General features: G+C 44.8%; 1 protein-coding gene across 1 annotated transcript in view; it reads right to left on the minus strand.

The window, feature by feature from the left end:
• The window catches only part of LOC139566344 (zinc finger protein GLI2-like), a 73,287-nt gene that overhangs the window by 32,740 nt on the left and 25,577 nt on the right, over positions 1–14,970 (minus strand). Inside the window, exon 3 of the mRNA XM_071387461.1 lies at positions 6,079–6,184. Coding sequence (XP_071243562.1) covers positions 6,079–6,184 — 106 coding nt within the window. The remainder of the gene's footprint in view (positions 1–6,078; positions 6,185–14,970) is intronic.

Below are 14,970 nucleotides of genomic sequence, written 5' to 3' on the forward strand. Positions count from 1 at the left end.
CCTTACTGAAGAGCTCAGTGACTTTCAACGTGGCACCGTCATAGGATGCCACCTTTCCAACAAGTCAGTTGGTCAAATTTCTGCCCTGCTAGAGCTGCCCCGGTCAACTGTAAGTGCTGTTATTGTGAAGTGGGGCAACAACGGCTCAGCCGCGAAGTGGTAGGCCACACAAGCTCACAGAACAGGACTGCCGAGTGCTGAAGAGTGTAGGGCGTAACAGTCATCTGTCCTCGGTTGTAACACTCACTACCGAGTCTCAAATTGCCTCTGGAAGCAACGTCAACACAAGAACTGTTCGTCGGGAGCTTCATGAAATGGATTTCCATGGCCGAGCAGCCGCACACAAGCCTAAGCTCACCAAGCGCAATGCCAAGCGTTGGCTGTAGTGATGTAAAGGTCGCTGCCATTGGACTTTGGAGCAGTGGAGACGCGTTCTCTGGAGTGATGAATCACACTTCACCATCTGGCAGTCCGACTGACAAATCTGGATTTGGTGGATGCCAGGAGAATCTGCACCAATGCACAGTGCCAGCTGTAAAGTTTGGTGGAGGATAAATAATGGTTGGGGGTTTTTCATGGTTCGGGCTAAGCCCCTTAGTTCCAGTGAAGGGAAATCTAAACGCTACAGCATACAATGACATTCTAGATGATTTTGTGCTTCCAACTTTGTGGAAACAGTTTGGGAAAGGACCTTTCCTGTTTCAGCATAACAATGCCCCCGTGCACAAAGCGAGGTCCATACAGAAAAGGTTTGTCGAGATCGGTGTGGAAGAACTTGACTGGCCTGCACAGAATCTTGACCTCAACTCCATCGAACACCTTTGGGATGAATTGGAAGGCCGACTGCAAGCCAGACCTAATCACCCCAAATCAGTGCACTAATGCTCGTGGCTGAATGAAAGCAAGTCCCAGCAGCAATGTTCCAACATCGAGTGGAAAACCTTCCCAGAAGAGTGGAGGCTGTTATAGCAGCAAGGGGGGGACCAACTCCATATTAATGCCCATGATTTTGGAATGAGATGTTCGACGAGCAGGTGTCCACATACTTTCGGTCATGTAGTCTATGTAACATTGCGACTCGAGAGAGAAACCAACGGTCGTATTCTATTGCAGCAATACAGTGTGATTGCGTCACGAGTGAAGCAAGACCTATTGTTGGATTTGAAGGAGATAACGATCTGATTGATAGTTAAAATGCCTCGACGTCATTAACCCTCGCACCACCATTAACTATTAACACGTTATCTGCATGAACTGACAAGACCTTGTCATAGAATACCCCGGGGTTACCGGGGTTACAGTAAGCTATTTGCATAGGACCTGAGATGTTCGTATATCATAACAATAGCAAGCACCTACATCAGGCATCAGTCCCTTCACAAGATCATAGACCTGAATAGATTTAACTAATGACTTTTAAATATGAAACACATAAATATTGATCTCTTTAGCCAGCAGTCATGCAAAAAACGAGAAATGCTAAACTTAAACAAAACCCTCGTTCATAAAGAAGCGTAGGCCTTTACTTAAAATGATAGGATGTAGAGAGAGAGCAGCACCCTAAATAAGTAATACAATATTCAAATGTTAAAGGCCCTCCTGTGGAATTGTTTCATCATTACTATGTGGAGGCCTGGGCTTCAGATATACAATGCCAGGCTGTGGAGCGTATCTGGGCCTGGCGCCTGGTGGGTGTGAGATCAGGGAGGTTGTGGGGTTCTCAGTCGCCCTGCTGAGCAGGAGGCTCCTCCAGTCCTACCCTGGCTGTTAGCTCGCACAATGTAGGACTAGACCAACGAGTTCCTAGCCTATACAGTTGTATACTTGTTCTAATTAGTCCACTTAGTGTTCTGTCTGGAACACTTTGGGTAATTGAACAGTGTATGTTATCCCCCTGCTGTTCAGTTGACGGTGGTTTTATATAGGCTGTCTGGATTTAAAGTGTGCTCAATATGAGATATCATTTGTATAATGAGGTGTGGATAATTATGTGTGTGTGTGTATGCTTTGTGTGTGTGTGTGTGGTGCATGTATGGCTGGTGTGTGTGTTTGTGTGTGTCATCTCCCTGCGCTGGGCCTCTGCGGTGAGCGACACTAGAGATGTATTACAATGTGACGGTGTCTCCTCTGTAGCTGCCTCAGGGCTGGAGCTGTGATTTAGATAAATCACATCGTCCACTGCAGGGCTGGTATGAACTACTGCTGTAGATTTATATGGGCCTGGACTGCAACATGATATGAATGATTTGGGCTTAAACTTAGCATGCGATACTTTCAGCAGTTCCACATATGCAGAAAGTGGGGGGAAATGACTTACAACAAACAGTTAATTGGATTATGGGGTTTGAAACAATGGAATGTTAACATATCACTATTTCTGTGGACACAACCATGCTTTGTTGACTCGGGTCAGCACAGTATTGCTACCAGTGGCGGTCAGTGCCGTTTATGATGAGGGAGGACATTTTTATTTATTTTTTTTACAACGTAGGTGCACACAGGTCAAGAAAGTTTATCTACGGGGTAATCATTAGTCCAACAGTTGCAAACAAGAGTTTCTATTGGACAAATTCAGGTTGTTTTTTTTGCTTCCGTTTAAAAAACGTTTTCCAACAGAATCGGTGTAATGAGTACACCCCTGATTACGCGTAAACACAGTTCACTTTCATAGCATCCAAGGTGTATTCCTTCTCACCTCTATGCACTCTCCTCCTCTCACATGTTCCCATCATTTGTGGACTTCACTGCACAACACATCAGCTGTACGTGATCAGGCGGGAAAAAAACTTTCCAAGCCAAACCATGTCATAACCGCTACACACAACCTACAACGTAGTCCCCATATTAGCTAAAGTAATGTCCTAGTCAACATAGCTAATAAAACTAATGCGTTAGTAAACCTGCTACAAATATGCAGTAACGTTACAGTGTATAGTCACTGTAAGCAGTTTAGCAGTTACACCGGCGAGCCCCGGTGGCAATAAATTCAACAAACCAAAAACTTACCTTGACTTGGAAGAGTTCCAGTGTTGTGTTGGATAGTCATAGTCAGCTAGCTGACATAGCATCCCTCTGTTTGAGCCGGGTGTTTGAGTAGGCTAAACTAGCCAACTGCATTTGCTAGCTAAGTAAGTAAAACTGAAAGTGAAAAAGAAATTATGAAAACTCTCTCTCTCTTGCTTCTCCTTCATTTTTGAATAAATTAATTTGTTCAAAATTGTTCAACTATTGTCTCTCTCTCTCTCTCTCTCTCTCTCTCTCTCTCTCTCTCTCTCTCTCTCTCTCTCTCTCTCTCTCTCTCTCTCTCTCTCTCTCTCTCTCTCTCTCTCTTTGAGTCAACTAGTCACCACATGTTATGCACTGCAGTGCTAGCTAGCTGTAGCTTATGCTTTCAATACTAGATTCATTCTCTGATCCTTTGATTGGGTGGACAACATGTCAGTTCATTCTGCAAGAGCTCTGATAGGCTTCCTCCGGAAGTTGTCATAATTACTGTGTCTATGGAAGGTGTATTGAAGTCAGTGTACCCAGAGGAGGACGGAAGCTAGCTACACCATGGTGCTATCCTACAGAGTGCTGTTGAGGTTACTGTAGACCTTCATTGCAAAACAGAGTGTTTTAATCAATTATCTGTTGACATGGGAATATATTTCGTATAGTTGTATCTAAAAAGTAACTTTTTAAATGTTTTAAAAATGTTATTTGTATTAAATTCACTGAGGAGGATGGTCCTCCCTTTCCTCCTCTGATGAGCCTCCACTGATTGCTACCTACTAGGAAAGCTGGCCAACCTGTAGCATCATTTGCCGATCGTTAAAACATCTACTAATTGTTGTGTTTAAAACTACAGCTGACAGGTACAACTGTAGAAACAGTACTGCCGTAATGACATTATAAATAGTCTTGCTTGCCTGACTCATTGCGATCCACTGTGGGAAGAAACTACATGATTCTCCTCTTAAAAATTTACCTTCTGGGCTGACAACACTTTACCAATCAACCAAACAAGTAATCTCTGCAGAGTTGTTCCTGACAGCTCTAAACAAACAGATGGGAAATGGAAATGAGACAGCGATTATAGAGTCGTTAGAACTGAAGTCACAGAGCAACAGAGCCAGAAGCTACAGTGTTAGGATATTAATGGGAGTGTTGCACTCACTGGCAGCCTCTGTCAGTGACTTGATCTGATCTTATAGCCCTGGGCAGTTTAGTAGACTTGACACAATCCTCCTCATAGATAATAATGGGCAGACTGAGACACTGTGCTGTTTTTTCCCCCCTAGTCTGGGATACTCGGGATGGGAGCAACAACATCTAAAGAAACTGAACGTCTTGCCTCTGTTCAGGCCACAACTTATCCACTTTGTTTTAATGATCATATTGATAAAGGTAAAAAATTATTCTCTCTGGGAATAATGCGTGTTAAAATTAGATCATATTCTCTCTGAATTGTCATTCGTTGGAAAGTACCTAACTATGCTGTAGCTGTGGTTATATCTTACAACAGGTCTCGAGTGAAAAACTACTCAGAGAAAGTTTTGGGAGGTTTCTAGAACAGACGTGATTTGTCATAGTGCCATGAAAGCCAGGACAGCTTGTGTCAACGCACACACTCCATGTGGGAGTCCAAGCTCCTGCATAGCTACCCGGCACAGCAAGGAGGTTAGTATCCCCATCCCCACTGTTCTCTGTCTCTAGCTGAGCCACTGCTTTGAGCCCAGGACTGCTCCTGTCCTCCCATTTGACAGTGATTAAAAATCTCTCCTCCATACAGTAGAAAAATCCCAGAAGAAGAGACTTTATGCTTCTCTTCCTCACTTCCTCCCACTGCCGCTGCTTCCTCCCCACTTTATGACAGCTGTGACAAAATAACCAGCCCTCTCATTATGTTATATGCAAACAATGATAAAGGGGACTGTATGGCAATGTCATGTTAGACAATCAAGCAGGGGACCTCTGACACGCAGCCACCAGCGTATAATAAAGTGGGCCTGACTGCCGCGTCTCCTCGACAAATGACACCACACTTAATTTGCTGTGCAATGTTCCTGTAATTAGAGTGAATTTGGCACAGGCACGGGGAAAGACAGCTAGATCAAGGTCTTGATGAATTAGGGGTCCACTGTCAAGATCAAATCACATTAATCAAGGTGGCCGTGTGTAGAGACAGATTTTCTTCCCCCTCTACTTCCCTGGTGCTGTGATAAATAGCCCTGCTGAAGCCAGGCAAACAGTATGTATCACCATCAAATCTACTGAATTGAAATGGAAATGAACCTGAACACTATTTCCAGAATTCTATTGACTTTTTTGTGTTTTACTACTATCGTTTTTAAGATAAAGCTAAAGTCTTTACTATAGCAAAGTCAAAAACGTTCTGGTTCAATTTCAGTTGTTAAAGAACTGAGATGTTGCTACCAAACCAACCATGGCCACTACTAACCAAGCTAATTATCCAACGGACTGCACAGTAACCTGAAAGTTGAATGAATGTACATGTAACCGTCATAGAACCAATTACTATACTGCATTGGAGACCTCTGTACTGTGTGAGAGCGTAACGATGTTGTTTTCTTGGGACCAAACAGATTTAGGTCCACTATAACACAGTAAGGAACATAGAGGACTGTTGTAGGTAGAGAGGGAAAGGTTGTGTGTGTGTGTGTGTGTGTGTGTGTGTGTGTGTGCGTCATGTCATTTGTGATGGATCCAGCACTGTACAGCTAACTAATGGAAAGAGGGATGTGTATTGGCTGGCCACAGGCTTGTAGGTTGATACCTGGCAAAAAAAGCAACGCTGTCCCCCATAATCATCAACTGTTATAGGAAATGAGAGATGTAAGGAAAAATGTTAACATTCTGTATTAAATAACATTGGATAGTAATTTGTAAAGATAACAATATTTCACCTGTGATATTAAATCTGGCCAACACTTTTGCTCTCATCCTTTAAAGGGAAGGTTGCCCTTTAAATACTATGCAGTGTTGTCTAAAACAAGGCTATCTAATAGCTAATTTCTACTGTATTAGTGTAAACAGCTTGTGTATACAGTAGAAACCAGCCTGAAGAAGACTTACCCATGCATGGCATGTAGGGTGTGTGGTTCATAGAGGTATCTTCCCTCGTGGTGACGCATGTCAATCGGGATGGGCGTGTGGAACGTCGGGAATACGTGGTGCGGGGCTGCAGAACAGAGAAGAAGAGGGGCGAGACGGAGATAAAAATTGTTCAGACTTAAAAATAAGAGCTGGGCTTTTCAAAAGCTACGTTTTCAAAGGCAAAACGGGGCTACAATAAAGCAACATGAATTTCAGTGCAAGCTGAGCAGTTTCGCCTAAAACATTGGCACTATCACACAAGAGGAGTGGAATAAATAAATAATCAAAGTCATTCTAAGAAATCCTACATCTTGAACATAAAAGATCTCCAACTGGGCTTTTGACAAAGACCTGTAGCTAGTCAGTCTTTGAACTAAGGGGGATGGTGGACTGCATCAAGGAGAACTGGAGTCCCGACGCAAACCGGGCCTGACAGCATTGGGAAGTGGCTTCTTCTTCTAGCCCCCTGCAACAACACTACCCATCCAAACAGTAACAGCACAGCCCTCCTCTGACGTCTGAGCAGGCGGTAGACAGTAGACACCTTAGACAGCACTGACTGGGTAGTATGTGTACCCAGCTACTCACTCAGTCACACTCTAGTCTAAAGCATGCTTGTAAACATGACAGAATCAAATTCCCGAAATGCCACAGTATTATTTAGCTGTGAGAGAAATCATTATTCAGGGTTATACAGGATTACAGGCTCAGAGTCAGAGCCCAATGAAACACACATTAAATCAATTGTAGTTTAATTTACTTAAGATATATTAGTACATTTACATAATATGTCTTAGTAAATGCTTAGTAAATTGAAGCCCCTTTCTCAGCAAGGCTGTTGGAAGAGACCTACTTTTTGTGTAAGACACACAGATCATTTTATGGTACTTTTCAATGTCATGTTACTGTATTAGGGTTAGCATGAAACGGGAATGCTTTAAAAACAGCTTTACAGTCTCTTAACCAAAACCAGACCCAGGGACACAGGAATTGTATTATTTATGTTCGGAAACACAAGAGAGCACAGCTGGCTACTCATGGAAAATGGAAAAAAGCAAGAAAAGAAATTGAGGTTTTATGAGGGTCAGGTCATTTTTTATAAAACATTGATGTTCAAGGCATTTCAAGACAAATTTGAGGGCCCCCAAGCAGACAGTCAAGGAGAAGGCCGGTCTCCAACCCGGGAACTCCCCCCTGCTAAGGCACCGGTCAGTCTTGGATCCAAACCAACAGGAGGCATCCCTCCGCAGGCGGCATCCCACAGCAGCTGGTCCTAATTTATGTTTTACAAGAAACTCCCTAGCTGAGATTCTCCATCCAGAACCTGTTGAAGTGAACGCTATGCCGCGTCAACTGTAACAGCATTGCTGTGCTTCACAGCAGAGGTTTCTAAAGCAACCCTGAATGACTCTGGCCTGAGGGGGATCAAATGGAATCCAGTGAGGAGGTTAAAAGCTAAAGTCCCCCCACTATCTCTCTCCTGACCACACCTCTTTAATGGAGAGAGTGCTGGGCAGGCAGGTCACTCCCGAGGAGCTGAACAAGTTCTTTGTATAGAGAGGGCAGAGTTTGTATAAGTTAAGGACACAGAGGTCAGAGGGCAATGTGGGCGGAGAGGAGCCGGGCCAATCCTCTTATACTAGCATTCACAGAGGAGACCTCTGGTAATCTGGGCTGAAATAGGAGCTGTTCTGTCCACCCACCACCACAGAGTGGTTTCTGTAGTGGCCACAACTGTTGGCCTGTTTGAAGGGCTTAGTTGTAGTGGAGCTTCCCATTCTGGGAAGACTTGGAGCTCTTTCTAAACATCCCTGTATGAAAGCCAGCGAGAGGGGACCTGCTTTACATCACAAACAGCAGTAAAGTACCTCGGACAAACAAACTGTGAGAAGTCAAACCACTAGGCAGCACTAGTAAGGTCACGGGATATGTGTCATGAGGACCGTTTCCTTGTTTGCAAATACAGAAGTTATAGAGTTGCACATTTCACTTGACAGGTCATGGATACTGGGCAGCGTCCCCTCGAGTCAGAAGAGACTGTTTATAAAGTGCTGAAAGGACAGGGCCGTTGGAAGACTCTTTCTATTTTAGCGTTGTTAGAGGGATCAGACTAGGAAGCAGGAGAGGAGCGTTGAGGAGCGTTAGGAGGCAGGAAGCGCTGGCTATTTCTGGCTCACAACCATCCATCACCGACAGGGCTGTATACAATGAGGAGAAGAAGAGGAGAAGAATGGTGCATCATTCATAAACAGTCCCAGCTTCGTTATTTAGTTCCCCCTCCTTTCAGTAACATCCCACACCATTGAAAGAGAATACCCAGATTGTCAGACTGAGATCCAACCTCATCAAGACGCCACTTCACACCATTAATCAGCTGATATGGTCACAGCTAATATACACTCTTATATACACGCCGTAAAAAAGTCACTCGGTTTCAGTTGTTATTTTCAGAGCTCAACAAAATGTTTTTCCCTTTTTTGTTTGAGATGAACTAGGACCTTGTTTAAATTTGCAGATCTAATGGGCCTTTGGAGTAATTCCCCATTCAGCTGGTACCTACACCCTTCACTGAGGTGTAATCCCATCCGCCCCCTGGAAAGTGTTCCAGTGGGGTAATATGAATGTTAGCAGAGCAGCACTCTGACAGCCGCGGCAGCGCCATATTTAATGAATTGTATTTTAATTATGTCCCTCATTCACCTGGTACACAATCTTCCTTGGCTTTTCTCAACAGCCTCCTTTAGATCACCGGGCTCAGTCGTAAAGATAATACAATTCTGGTTTAAGGTAATTACTTAATCAGGACAAACCTGTGTGTTAAGCAGTGCTATTAGGCGGTGCGGTGATAAATCAGAGCTGTAGCGACGGTGTGATGCTGCTGGGTGATTACATCCACCGTGTAATCAGTCTCTGGGAGACCCTCGCAGTCGTTAAGTACCTAAATTACACAAACAGCATGCTAACAACACGGCGCTTGTCGCGGGCCGTGGTGGAGGACAGAGGCCCATCAGGATGTTTGTTAATGCCAGCCAGGTAGCCACCAGCACAACGCAGCATGCTCACCTTCTGCACAGTGATGCACGGAGGTTATTGGTAGGTGGCTCAGGACCCAGCTGACAAATTCTGATAACTTCCCCCTCCTCTCCCTGTCCCGCAGCTCATGGTGGGGTACCGTAAATATTACACTGAAGTTAACTATTAAAATTGACCAATAACAGGAAGGACATGGTGGAGCTTTTGGTGTAATTCCTTATAATCACATTTGTATTTTCAAAGCTTTTAAATTGAGAGGCTACTGAGAGAAAGCCAATCTGAAAATCTAAACCTGCTTGTTCCCCTGTCATCTCCCAGAGTGCCGTGCAGCATGAGGCCCTGTGTGTAGCAGCAGTTGGCATGGGGTTTTGTAGTTAGGACCCCAGGCAGATTGTACTGGAGGAATTTCCTGTCTGAGTGAGGCTAATTTCCCCCATCATTCTGCTAGTAAGACAGAAAAGCTTTTAATTTCACTGCTGAGGTCTCTCCTCCCAGGATATCCATTAATCCCAGTGAGCCCATTAAGCCATCCAGATCTGGGATCAGTTTGGACCTGAAACAAGAGGGATTTATTTTTGCCTGGATAACAGAAAAGCAATAGGACTGTCAACACCTGATGTAAGTATACGCTGACTTAAAGACAGACACAGAAAGGATTCCACTTCGTATAATTGTGGGAATGTCCCTGAGTGGATGGATCTCTGTGTGAAATAGCATGAAGAGTTGGAATATATATATTTTTTTTAATCCACCATCAAATGTGTTTAGTCCTCCAGGCCAGTCCAGTTCAGGCAATGCAATGTACAGTACGGTCCCATTAGAACCCAGTGTTTCTGCATGTGTGCGTGTGTGTGTTCTGTGTGTGTGTGTATGTGTGGAGGGGTGTGTGTGTGACTATGAGAAAGTGAGAGGGCCTGCTGCGGTGCTCCACCAGATGTAAAAACAAATGTTATCACCCAAAGACTAATAGATGTGAGAGCCTAAGCACCGGGACATTCCAACACTGCTTCCCCCATGGGGGGATTGGGCCCAGTCAGTGAATCAGGTGAACGCATGCAGCCTCCTGAACTCTCCAGAGCGCTCGCCTTTTGTTCTCCCCCGCTGCGTGTGAACAATGGACCTGTCTGGGTGATAGAATAAACCCTGCTCAGGGTTGGTCAATCCCCCCACTGGTCCACTGAGCTGACTGGCTCAGGACGCCCATGCTGCCTCTTCAGCCTGCCTCGGGGCTCTCTCAGGGCTACGCTACAGACAACGTCCACCCGAGTGGTGAAGCCTTTTGTTGACATGTGAGAAATGTAATAGCAGGTATCCGTAAGGGATGGAATTAGTGGCTAACACTGTATGTACGCTTGTGGAATTAAAATAGCAGCTTGCGGTCATTTTCATGTGTGATTGATTCTAGCGGACTTACATAAAGTAATCTGAGTCTTATGTTTAAAAACAGGGGCCCAGGCCAGATAAAAACATTACAGATGGGTTTTGTCATAACTATGAACAACTGCCAACGTGAGTGAGTGCTGTTTCCATTGTGAAAGATAAATATCCTCCGTTCTCACAATAGTCACTTTTCCGGAATAGGTCAGTGAGTGTTGAGTGTGGTCACACCATGGTGTGGTGTTGGGAGCCGCTTCGCTCCGCCATGTTTAGGTGACCTAGTTCTGGCTACTCTTTGTCTCCTGTCCCACCTCGACCCCTCGACCCCTCGCTCCCCTATTATCCCCTCCCATAATTCACCCCCAACCATTATTAATGGTGCATTAACTTGGCCGGCACATTGAATGAGCCTGTTTGGTTTGCACCCACTCAACCACCCTGTGCAGTCACACAAAGAGGGCTATTATTCTGGTGTCAAAACATCACTATGGTGGAAAACGCCTGTCCCACACACAGGGGAGAAAGACACACAGAGGCCGGTCAGATAGATCCACTGCTACAGACTACGGAGAAGACAGACAGTGATCTGCTGAGGGGATGGGAGTTAGTTACAGCAGCAACGCTCCTCTGTTTTCCAGGTTGTGTTTAAAACAGCTGTGGACCATTATTGTTGTGCCGCCTGCCTGCCTGCCTGCCTGTCTGCTGGAGTTTTGAATGTCAGGTGTACTTTGTTTTATGAGGTTTTAGATCAATTAAACAGAACCCCGGGCATGTTTCCATGACGAACACTTCAGAGGGGGAATATGACTCAGGCATGAGTCACTCACACAACAGCTTTAAAGGCCCACTCTGTGGTAAAATGCCACTAGAAGCCCAAGCCCTGCAGTACAAAGCGTTACTGAACACTACAGCAACTCTATGCGCTGTGGCTGTAGGACTAAATCGTGTTTTCAATTGAAAAGCAATGACTTAATATGATCAATCAGTCAAGTTACCACCCTTATTCTAGAACACAATCACATTTCTTAAGCCATATGTTTTTCACCAGAGCTTGCATTTTTTTTGCTCGTCTCTAAAACTAAATAAAGCTCAGACACCAGAGAGAGGAAAGGTAAAAACAAACATGGGCCATCTTGAGACAAAGCATATACCCTCAAATAACCACTCCTCTTAAATCACAATACTCTGTGGCATTGTGTAGACCTGCTGGAGTGGGGCCATTTCCTGTGTCGTGGGGACGGGCCTGTCCATCATGTTGTCAGACTACAAAGTGAGAAGAATGGCCTTGGAATGCTGACTCACACAGGTTCTGTCCCTGCACTGTGCTCTGTGGGGCCCCGGCCAGGTCCCAGAGGCCCCTAGTGTGCATGGCAGGTACAGATAACGATCTGTGGCCCTGGCCCCTCTGACTCTCTGCTCCCTGCGTTCCCAGGTCACCCTATAACGCGACTCCCGCTGGTACCCCCAGGGCGGGGCTCGTGACGCCCAAAGACTTTTAATACGATCCAGATATCAGCTGGTTGTCCCTCCTAGATCTCCGCTCAGTGCTCTCCTCTGCTCTCCTCTCGGCAGAAGAACATCACACAAGTTTACAATTAGAAGGTACGAACGTAAGTGAACATAGGATGGAAACGTTCCAAGTTCGTAACAACTACCTTGATAAGGAACAGGAGAATAAAGAGAGTTAATGCCCTCATGGAACGTTTCCAAACATAAAGGGCAGAGTAAAAGAGAACAAACACACACTGTTAATGAGAAACAAAACTCTGTTAAAAAACATAAAGACCCAAAACTCGCTATTTATATGGCACTAAAAAAGAGGCTCGCCTGCACCACACGTCAGCTGTTGTTATCACAACAGTTAATGAGGAACGTCTGTTGTTTTTATTAAAGATGACCAAACATTTTCTACTAAAGGATTTTTTCCCGAACATATGAAAATCGCCACAAAAGAGTTTGCATGAACAGAAAAAAAAAACTTAATACAGCCTTGCTGTAAGGAGTGCGTACTGGGATGTAAGGAGTGCGTACTGGGATGTAAGGAGTGCGTACTGGGATGTAAGGGGTGCGTACTGGCGGCAGAGAAGTCAGACGCAGGAGAGCAAAAACGGTGTTTCCAAACGGCACAGTTTAATAACTAAAAAACCCCACCGGAAAACAGAACAATCAAATAATGGGTACATAACCCGACGCACACCAGGACAGACGTGCACAAGCACTTCCAATAAACAATCACCGACAAGGACATGAGGGGGAACAGAGGGTAAAATACACAACATGTAATTGATGAGATTGGAACCAGGTGTGATGGAAGACAAGACAAAACCAATGGAAAATGAAAAGTAGATCAGCGATGGCTAGAAGGTCGGCGACTTCGACCGCCGAACGCTGCCCGAACAAGGAGAGGGACCGACTTCGGCGGAAGTCGTGACACTTGCTTTTTATGGAGAGATGACGGCAGGAGCCTGTAGCCTCACTAGCCTGTGAATCCCAGACCAGTGTTTCTGACTAGGACCAAATATCACTCCCCTGACCCTGCTCCTCCACTGCTTTTCTTTCATCCCCCTTTCTTTCGACGTTGCGACGGGAGCCTGCTCCATTTTTGCTCCAGCTCTGCCTGTGTCGTGCTCACTGCTGTCGCTCTCACTTCAGCACTAAGCAGCAGGCCAGGCCACACATCGAAACAGCCAACAGGGCTCAGCCAGGAGGATACCTCCACTCTAGTCTCAGAACCCTGGCCAAGAACTTCCGTCACATCCTTTGACATGTTCTGTAGTCTGGCTGCAGTAGCAGCTGCTTGTCTCTGTGTGTCAGTAGGCTACATCCCGCCTAGCTTTCCTTTGGTCATGCACACTAGACTATTCAAAACCTCTTTAACATTCTGGCAAATATTGTTGAACAAGCCCTGTGCACACTTGCAACAATATGGGCCTGGATGAGGCTGGGGCCAGTCCTTTATTAAGACTGCTGCAGTGACTTGACTCCACCACCCTTTCCAGCCGTCCCTCTCTCCCTCTCTCTCTCTCTCTCCCTCTCTTACACATCCCCAATAGGACACCCCTGACCCCCGTAATTCAGGGGCTGAATACCAATGGCAGGGGCACACAAACCAGGCAAACAGAGCAGTGTGTAATGATAGTGCTTAGTCTGGGAAAGTGGCTGGCCACACAAAGAGAGAAGAGTACACAGTCAAACACGGAACTCAAACCTCTCATCTAAGCGAGTATAAGATTAACAGAGATCTCGACAACTCACAATCAGATGGGGGATATTTTAACAAGAAATTCAAACAATGGAAAAATCATTTTTTATTAAGCAATCAACTAAAGCAGCGGTAGGCAGTTAGGTTCCAACTACGCATCACACCTGCCCAACTGAGCTAATTGATCAGTTCAGTGATTGCCTAAATTCAACACACCTGGTCTTCCCGGTCGGTTAAATGAAAAACACGAAGTGCCGCAGGGTTGCCCAGCCCTGATCTAAAGGTTAGTGCTTTGAGATCACAAAGCAAACAACACAGTGATGAGGAGTTCAGAATCCCCACTGTATTAATGGCCATCCATTGCCCATGAGACAAGCTATACAGTGTGATAGACTGTATCATTGTGTGGTATCATTCAAGTGAGGCATTGTTGAAAACCTCTTCATTCAGTAATTATAATTAGAACATGTATCCATGACTTGTGAAATTCCTTAATTAGAAAAGGATAAATGAACAACGTGATTCGTGACCTTATTCTAGTCTGGGCCTGCTTAGCTAGCTAATTAGTGTGTACACGCTCAAGCATCGGGTGGAAGACAAAGCATGTTACTCCAACAATTACTCTACAGAAGGACCATTGGCCTACTGAGAGCATCAGAGACAGTAATAACAAACACTATACTCATTTCATCCATTTGTCGTATATACCTTAATTAACATACATACTGTACAGAAAGAACATTGACGACATGTATAATCCAATATTCAAATAAAAGCCATTCAGAATTTTGCTACTCAGGCTCTAACCTTCTACTGCAGTGGGCTAAATCAGGGTCACACAGAGGGATTCTTGGTAGTCTTAAACAAATATACTTTGAAACAAAAGTTTACACCTCACACACGTGGTTATAGGCTTAATTAAAGAAGACACCTGTACCATGTCAGATATAGAGTTGAAATGTGTTACATTTTGAGTTTGCATCCCAATATTACACTTTATATACATCACAGAAGGCTGAAATATAACAAAATGGTTTGATATTGAAACCCCGGATTTTCATTGTTTATTAATTATGAATAACATTCCACCCATGAGGCCACTAGAGGGCGCTTTTGGTCATTGACTGCAGTAAAGGGCTACAATGGAGAAACCTCATCCAAGTTTTCCAAATATCACTACAATCTTGAGCTGCACTCTCAAAAGAAAGAACAGAACGGTGAAGGTTTTTACCGACTGAGACCCTGTTTGTGAGTTGTCC

This window comes from Salvelinus alpinus, chromosome 38, assembly GCF_045679555.1.
Source record: "Salvelinus alpinus chromosome 38, SLU_Salpinus.1, whole genome shotgun sequence".
NCBI classification, from domain to species: Eukaryota; Metazoa; Chordata; class Actinopteri; order Salmoniformes; family Salmonidae; genus Salvelinus; species Salvelinus alpinus.